At 36.9% G+C, this 9,448-nt stretch overlaps 1 protein-coding gene across 1 annotated transcript; it reads right to left on the bottom strand.

Moving 5' to 3' along the window:
- Positions 1-1,669: 1,669 nt before the first annotated feature.
- Positions 1,670-8,292, bottom strand: LOC140231567 (small ribosomal subunit protein mS34-like). Its single transcript, XM_072311706.1, has 3 exons — positions 8,005-8,292; positions 3,893-3,935; positions 1,670-3,075 (listed from the first exon to the last, which is right to left on the bottom strand). The coding sequence occupies exons 1-3, from the start codon at positions 8,179-8,181 to the stop codon at positions 2,723-2,725; spliced, it is 573 nt and encodes a 190-aa protein (XP_072167807.1). The 5' UTR covers positions 8,182-8,292; the 3' UTR covers positions 1,670-2,722.
- Between the last annotated feature and the right edge of the window lie 1,156 nt (positions 8,293-9,448).

Here is a 9,448-nt window from a genome sequence, read left to right as displayed (position 1 = left end):
GAGGATTCAATCTTGGGTGTATTTTCAGTTTGTGTATGGAAACCATGATTATGGTTTTATGATGATTGATGACAATTATCTGAATACATTGTGTAATAAATCATGTCTGCAAAGTATCACAAGATAGGACATCATAATGCAAATACTGAAAATAACAAGGAGAATGAAACGTTAGCCCTTGACTTTTGGCATTACAGTGGAATAATGTGTAATGCTCAAGTGTAGACGTTTGATATGGTGGAGGAATAAGCAAAGATTAAAGGATCTATTCAAACTTGGTGATTGTTCTGGAAAAGAAGCATTATGTATACACATTGTCATTCTCTTTTGTGTACCGGTTTGTGTGTGTGTGTGTGTGTGTGCTTGTTACATTGTGCATGTTTTATATGTTATGTATGTTTGTTTCAAGTCAAGAAGTATTCTGCATTGATTTCATACACAAGGCACATGAGATGGTGAAATATAAAGCTGAAATGATTATTTCTATTTCATTTTTCAGCTACACGCTTTTGTCAATCAATAACTGTGGCAACCCAATGGTACATTTCTTAGAGTCAGTGTGTGCCAAACTTAAGGCACAACGAACAAGAGAGAAGACATACGCACAGAAGAATAGAGAAAATTTCATGCATGTCTTTGCATACTCCAGACTTGTAAATACATTGGGATATGCATATCATGTATGTATGTATATTATATATATATATATATATATATATATATATATATATATATATATATATATATACATATCATAACAAACATGGATACAAGCTATTTTAGATGAGAGGATTTTGTAAGTCTGTAAAACTCATTATTTCTCTTATTTTGTCTGTTTTCACACACACACAAAATCATTTATTTTTATCTATTTCATTTATAAAAATCTTTACACCTATAATTCAGTTATACTGAATTATAGATGTACAGATTTGTATAAATGAAATACAATATAGATAATCAGTATATACGTATACAGTCGTCTGGAAGATCATGCATACCTCTGTTTTTTTTTTTCCAATATGCCAGTTTCTAATAAAATAATTTACTGTGGCCCTCCAGCATTGATTTGATACCTTGCATTGTCATATTAAAAATCATTAAATGTACACATCCAGTTTCATCTCACTAGCACATCAGAAGAAATGTACGGATATTCATTTTAAAGGCTCAACAGACTTTATCCTCCCTACTTGGATATTAGTCATCAAAATAGATATCGAGCCATTTGTTTGTGATATCTACCAGCATTCAATGCACTGGATGTCACTATGTTCCCAGTGAGAATTCTTACAGTTACACTCATATAATCAAATAGTTAAGGACAGCCAAAAATCTGGAAATCTGTATGTTTCTATTGTTATACGAATGAAGTCAAATCCAAATTCACTTTAATTGGTAGATGACAATACACAAAAGTCACACTGAAGTACTTTGTACAATCATTTCATCATTCAATTACCAGAAAAAAAAAATGTTCAGGGGTATGAATAATTTTGCAGACAAAAAAAAAGTATAATATACACTGTATAGTACTGTACATAAGTCAGATACTGATGTATGCGTAGTACGTGTAAGCAAATACACAAACACAACACACAAAGACATACATGTATGAAATGTTACAAAGAGGGTTGTGTATGAAAATAGAAAGATGACTCTTCATGAGTGCAGTTTGTATAGCTGGTATATATCAAAATTTATTCATGAATTTATCCGGTCTTGGTCTTGAGGTGTCTAAGAGATCAACACACTCTTCTTGAAGTACAAATGGGATGTAAGCAACAAGCTTGAATGATTCATCATACTGTACACGCCAGAAAGCAATGCTGCCTCAAACTTGGTATTCACAGTCAAAAAGTCACAAGCAGCCTACACAGTGAATTTCATGGATAATTTCAATGGAGATAGATGCACTGTTATCTCAGAATTTCTCGATACATAGTTTGATGACAGTTAACATCTTTATCATGATTGCTGAGTTTTTGCTTGAACAATCTCCCTCACTCTGACATGAAATGCTGCATGATGATCATAAAACAAGCCATACTACAGCTGTTTTGATCATGTGAATGGTTACCTGCAGAAATCTGGTACTTCTCTTTCTGGATCCCTCATAAAACTTCAGAGTGCTCTCACAGATTTTAACTTGACACAAATCACTGAGCAGTAAAAAGGGGAATCTCATTATAACGAGCTCACTCAGAACGATGTAACACTTTTAACGAGGTGAATTCTGCCATCGCAGTGACCTCATTATAACTAGGTTTCCCTGTAACTGTACTTGCACAGTTGTACCAGCCTGCCCCTCCCCTGTGTAGCTTGCTTGTGGCTAGTAAACTGCAATGTTAGGATAGTAATGTTCGAGTTTACTCATCCAACAGGGAAAATAAATCATTCTGATCACTTCTGTGCTGCCTTAAAGATGGTTACTCTTTCGGCCATCTGATTCAGGGCCCAAACTTGCACACCTTTCACCTACTGTTCTCATAGATTTAACAATCTCACAATACTCTCTAAAATATGCACAGCCTTATCAATTCAAGACTATTGCGATCTTTGCTCTGTTAACAAAGAGGCTCAGTCCACACCAACATGGTATCCTACTAACAGAAGAACATCCCAAATAACCAAGCAAGCACATCTTTCTGCCAATGTTCCTTATGTTCCATTTCACATCACGAACACACTGTAGGGTTCATATACATCCAGGAGTAGCGTTCTAGCTCTTTACATCCCTCGTCACATCCGGTAGGTGAAATTCACCGGGGCTGCACCCGACGAGCTCATCCTCAGGAATCTGAAAGGCCCTGTTCCTGTAGCCTCCTCGGATGCCAATGTCCAAGAGGAGGAGCTTTCCCTCCTCGCCGAGAGGAGGAAGCCCCTTGGAAGTCCTCTCCTCCTTCATCATGGCTGCCAGGAGGGGCGGCATGGGCACCTTGGTGGGTACCTGATGGAAATCGGTCTCCTTTGGGGTGTAGGCGCAGAACTCCTCCTCTTCACTCCTCCTGATGAGACGCCACTCTCTCTTCCACCACGCTCCAATGCGCACTTCAATGCCATCACTGGAATAACCTTTGTTTTAATGTTGATTTATATTCGAGCAAGAAGAGACAAAGGAATTTGGATCAAGTACTTTTGGAATGTCACGCTTCTCCAAATGGCTGAAGGAGAAAATCACATTTTAGTTCAAAGAAGACAATAATGCCCCCAAATAGCAATGCTGGTTTATATCTCCACAATACTTTCCATGCCCTGAGAATAAGAAAATAGATAATCTATTTCTGACAAATTGCAAAGTGTAGATACATTATCTACAACTAAACTGTGAATGAATAAAATCAAGTAAATTCAGTACAAAAACAAATACACCAGCAAACATTGGTTCAATAATATTCAGTTTGACATCTTCAACTGCCTGCTGCCTTGGTTGAAAAATGTTCATTAATCATGTTAGTTTAGCCCAGCTGGTGAACAAACATAGACCTTGTGACTTGTACAACCCTTGGTCTAATATGAAGATGAATATAACCACAAGGTACAAAGGCAGAAACAACAATCACACATACACGAAGTGTTAAGAAAAACTACTTCCAGAGGATGTTTTCTCTCTTCTACAACATGTACGCCCTGTTTCACAGTGACCTTTGTAACCACTGTAATTTACAATAAGAACAGTTACCATCACAGTTTCAGCTAGTCAACACTAAAACCAAATCTACATACTGACCATTGTTGCCATAGAAATGTAACTTCTTGTAATCAGTGATTGTAAGGCTCTTAGTGAAACATGTTCCTAAAAATAACAGGTAAGAATATACATTCACTTTAATGTCTTTTTCTTTCATTCTTCAAAAGGGGGGGGGGGGGGACGAGATGGAATTCCACTCACCTTTCACAGTAGGGATTCCCCATGCTTCTCCCTGGCCAAGATTCTATGGATCAAGGACAAAAAAAAAGACACACACACAAAAAAAACACATTTCTTGTTCAAAGCAAATTATGGCGGAGATAGGCACAAGTGAATAATCCAAATACAAAGCACTCCTGTTGTAACAAACATGGTTATAACGAAATTCCAGTTACAACAAAATGAAAATTCAGGCCGCAGCATTATTGGCTCTACATTTTTTATTGTTTATTTGTTCACTTATAACAGAATTTCGATATAACGAAAGAAAACTGCAGGTCCCAAGGACTTCGTTACAGGGCAAGTCCAAGCTATTTTGCACCAGTAACGCGTGGGACATCATAAGAAGATTTAGCCCTATATTGCACTGTTAAGATTGAAACTTCATATGTTGGGTTGCTTTTGATAGCTAGTAGGTATCTTCATTCAAAACAATAGAAATAATGAGAATCACGCGTTCAGTATTTAAAGGGAAGGTAAACCCAAAGAGCAATGTGGATTGAGTGAAAGCAGCAACATTAGTAGAACACATCAGTGAAAGCTTGAGAAAAATCGGACAATCGATGCAAAAGTTATGAATTTTTAAAGTTTTGGTGTTGGAACCGCTGGATGAGGAGACTACTAGAGGATATGACGTATGAGTGGACAACAATACAAAGAAAATATAAAGGATATTCAACAAAAATTCACTTTTCTAGAATTATGAAAGAGCAGTGGACCAACCGCTTTCAGAAAGCAGGGGGAATAATTGCTACCTTTAACATATGTCAATATCAAGTTGATGGAATTTGTAATTTTCATGAAAAATGGATTTTTGTAGTATTTTCTTTATATTTTCTTGATATTGTAGTCCACTCATACGTCATAACCTCTAGTAGTCTCCTCATCCAGCGGTTCCAACACCAAAACTTTAAAAATTCATAACTTTTGCATCGATTGTCCGATTTTCTTCAAACTTTCACTGATGTGTTCTACTAATGTTGCTGCTTTCACTCAATCCACATTGTTCTTGGGGTTTATCTTCCCTTTAATTTATGCAAATTTATTCTCCAGTAACGCGTGGGACCATAAAAATTGTCCTTTTTTTCTTCTTTTACTTTTATCTCAATTATTGTGAAAATACTTGGTATACTACAAAATCATTACAAACATCTTTTCCTACAACAATTACTGTACCTGAAACAAAACATTTCAGAAAAAATCATGAAACTGTTTTCTCTCAAGGTCAATTATAGAAAGATAGGTATAGTAACGCGTGGGACAAGTAACGCGTGGGACATTTTTGTCACTATGAATATTGTGATGTGAATTGCACATATGCTCAGAGAAACTTTAATATGGGGTACTAATTATCTAAATAGATGTATTTCTGATAAATTCTTGCAAATTCAAATGATTTAGACCCACCAAAACAATAGATATAATAAAAAATATGAAATGCCTGTGTTATCCTTTATTTTTTGACATTTGACATTGAATGTGACCTTGAAAATAGCATGTAATGATCTTTTGTGAATTATTTATCCAAAGTGGAGTTTTTCACCAAATTTCAAGTCAGAATTCAGAAAATTACAAAAAATCCCTCAATAATGTACACATTTCCCATAGAAGACTAAGATTTAGTACACTTCCATTGACTTGTACACAAATCGTCCCACGCGTTACTAAAATGTCCCACGCGTTACTAAATCTAATTGCAAATTGCAAGTATGAGATTTATCAGACTAACTTTTTATCTCTTGGATATGATTAGGTTCATTGTGAATTTGGTCTTTTGAAAGTTTCAGGTCAATTAAATCATTCACTTTTATGCAAATGAGAAATAATGACCTAAAAAAGTAACGCGTGGGACATGCTAATTTTGGCCCATCCCTCATTTGCATATTTAATCAGTTGAGAAACTGAAAATCACAGTCATGATAACTTGTTAGTCAGACTTAAGGTCACCATACTTATTTTCATAAAAACTTGTAAAAATTAAAAGATAAATTTTAAAATGCAGAATTTTTGAATGTCCCACGCGTTACTCTAAATTTTAATTTATGCAGATTAATTAATTTATTGCTAGTTATGCGGAAGGATTTTTACTTTTTCTTTTTGAAATTCATGTATTTTAACTTCTTAGCTTTAAAATGATAACAAGTTTATGTAGATTGACCCATTTTGAATTTTCAGTCTTGTGTGATCAAATAGCTTGGACTTGCCCTACAACGGGAGTCCATTGTAAATAGATGCATGAGTAAAAAAAAAAAAAAAAGAAGAGGGAAACAAAGTGAGAGAAAAGGTAAAGACAGAATAAGAGAAAAAAACAAGTAGTGTGACAGAAGAGAAAAAGACATAAAAATGCTTTAACAAAATTTAACAGTCTTAGAAATGTTGCAGAATACATTGAGCGACTACTGAGAAAAGTCTGAGATTAACTCCTAGTACGGTACTACCACAAACATAAAATGATGTTAAATATGTACACGGTACTTCACATATCTACATACATAATACATGTTATGCACAAACTGTTCAAATTTGGCCTTAATCACAATTGAATAAAGTAAGACTGCTTTGTAAAAAGCAGAACTCTTCAAGTTAGAATTGGGGGGGGGGGGGCTGGTATCTCCATCGGGCAGACTTAATTAGGAGGTCATGAGAGTTTAATTTCACTAAAAATAGAAATTTAGCAAAACTAGTAAAGAATCAATCTTCTGAGAAAGGGAGGACGATTCCACAGATCAGAGGTCATACATTGAACATTATCAATTCATGATTTTTGTCATTTCTATTGAGTTATGTAGACTAAACTTATTTCAATTAAAATTATTATTATCATCATCACCATCATCATCATCATCAATCATCAATCATCATCATCATCATTCAATTATCATTATCATCATCATCATCACCACCACCATATCATCATCTACGTATGTACACGCATACAATGATTATTATTTCAGCAGTTATATGCACGTGCTTATGCAATAACTTTTGAACTCGACGTTGACAGCTAGCAACGGCACCTTAAAGATAATAAAAAGTTTTGGTACCTCAAAAGCTTCCCTGAATTTCCTTGTCTTGGTTTGTGTTTCAGGTTAAAGTACGTTGTCTGTGAGAATTACTCGCCCCAAAGTGCTCTCATGTCTTAGTAATCATGCAATAATGGTTTCGTACCAGAGCCGACGCTGTCCAGCGTCGATAAATATTGTACGAAACCACTGACTGCGACCAGCAGCGTGCAGCCCATTGTACGCATAGCTAACTGCGACCAGCAGCCCCATACGCATAGCGTAATGGGGCTTCGCATTGTAGCATTCAGGATCGTGACAGAATTAGTATCGCGGGTAAATGTCAACTTAAAATCCAAAAATTTCTTCGATTTGAAGACTTACCAATTAAGTTGAAGTATTGAAAACAGGCTTCGAACAACGTTTGGTTCTGCCAATAGTCCCTTTCTGTTCGAATTGATGACTGAATGTGACTCGGTCGAGAGGACCTTGGGAGAGGTACATACACTGGCTACCATGGCCAGCGCAAGCGCACACAAACATCTTATCCGTTCATGGATTTGAAATTTGTGTGCATGTGATGTGTTCGCATGCACTGGCTGTAGTATTCAGTGTACTGTATGTAGCTCTCCTAAGGTCCTGTCGACCGAGTCACATTCAGTCATCAATTCGAACAGAAAGGGACTATAGGCAGAACCAAACGTTGCCCGAAGCCTGTTTTCAATACTTCAAGTTAATTGGTAAGTCTTCAAATTGAAGAATTTATGGGATTTTAAGTTGACATTTACCCTGCGATACTAAATCTGTCATGATCCTGAATGCTACAATGCGAAGCCCGATTACGATATGCGTATGGGACTGCTGGTCGCTATGCGTATGGGGCTGCTGATCGTAGCTAATTGCATGATTACTAAGACATGAGAGCACTTTGGGGCGAGTAAGTCTCACACATCACAGTGTTAGTTATATGAAAGGTACTTTAACCTGAAACACAAACTAAGACAAGGAAATTCAGGGACACTTTTGAGGTACCAAAACTTTTTATTATCTTTAACTATCCCATGAGAAACAGAACCCGGCAAATAGTCTTACCAAACTCTCACAGTCGATCTTCACACGAGTTATCCGATAGTAGCTCGGTTGGTCGGGCCACAGGTGCTGCCATCTTGTTCTTGTCACCACTCGGCCTACTCCAAATTTCGGCAGCTGTGTCAGGATATCAAAGAGACTCTTTCCAGTTCTCCATGGATGAGCATGGGCTACTGCCATGCTTAGCGTGTACAGAAAACGATATAATAAAGTACGCAAATATTACGCCAAGACACTGGGTCACAACATAATGAGCACAGACGAGTGCTGGGGCCTAGACTGAGGTTTACATAGAACCCTACACATAAAATCACACATGGGTCTACGCTACAGAGCACTGTCAGCGCGCACGAGCTGATCAGGCAATGACGGTTCCTGGACAATTCGACCCTGGAATAATCCGACCCAAGCCCTTGACAGGTCCACCGGGTCGAATTGTCCACTGAGTCGAGTTCGCGCACATCGACCTACCATTAAAAACGTATTTCCAAAAATGTATATTTAGGTTATATAATTATTTTATGGAGGAAATTTACCTTTAATTTTGTAAAGGCGCCTCCCCTTTACGGAATTCCTGGATCTGCCCCTGTAATGGAAAGCGAACTGACTCTCTAAGTAAGCTTGACACCGGATATGATTTTTATCTGATGTGTTACACCTGTGGTATGGATCATCTTCCTAAACAGGCTGCACTATATACGACTGTAGTGAGCGGGACCTTTTAAGATTACAGTAGCAGACTAAAGAACAACAACAAGAAGAGATCTGAAGTGCTGCTGCACTAGAGAAATCATTTTTTTTAATACGTAGTTGTCATGAGTTTTATGCTGAGAAAATGAATTGAATTGACATTGAAAAAACAAAAGAAAATAAAGGCTGCGGCCAAAACCGTCAAAGTGGACATGCAGTGGGAAGAGAGCTATCAAAAATAGGAATGCTGCTGATGAAAAAGACATCGGTAAAGGAAGGGCCTATGTAGTGTGCTTATATAGGGTAACAACATTGTTTAAATAATGAAAAATGCGATAAAAAATATGATTTAAGGTTTTTCATTTATCTTGTGTAAGCCCTACAGCGTTTTGCCACTTAAATTATTCTGTATACAACACAACCCATGATTGACACAGTTCCCTGATTACATACCCGGCATATATCATATCAATAAAATAAGGCAATAACCTCTCCAGTCATAGAAAACTACCCGCCAGTCTGGCCCACTGAACGACATTATGTAATTCTTTTAAGTTGCCCATTATAACTTCAATACAAATATGTAGGGCCTATACGTACAATGATATACATACGTCTTTTATAGGCCAATAATTTTTACATTGTGCTTTATCAAACCAATAACTGCTTCAGGTTGACAACATGACAGTGGTGCATGACGTTTATGTAACTGCCGATTGAAGTGGAGTGAGGAGGGGTAAGGTTTTGTTGTTGTTGT

This window comes from Diadema setosum, chromosome 8, assembly GCF_964275005.1.
Source record: "Diadema setosum chromosome 8, eeDiaSeto1, whole genome shotgun sequence".
Classification (NCBI taxonomy): domain Eukaryota; kingdom Metazoa; phylum Echinodermata; class Echinoidea; order Diadematoida; family Diadematidae; genus Diadema; species Diadema setosum.
The sequence above is the reverse complement of the archived record's forward strand: the minus strand, read 5'-3'. Positions and strand labels throughout refer to the sequence as shown.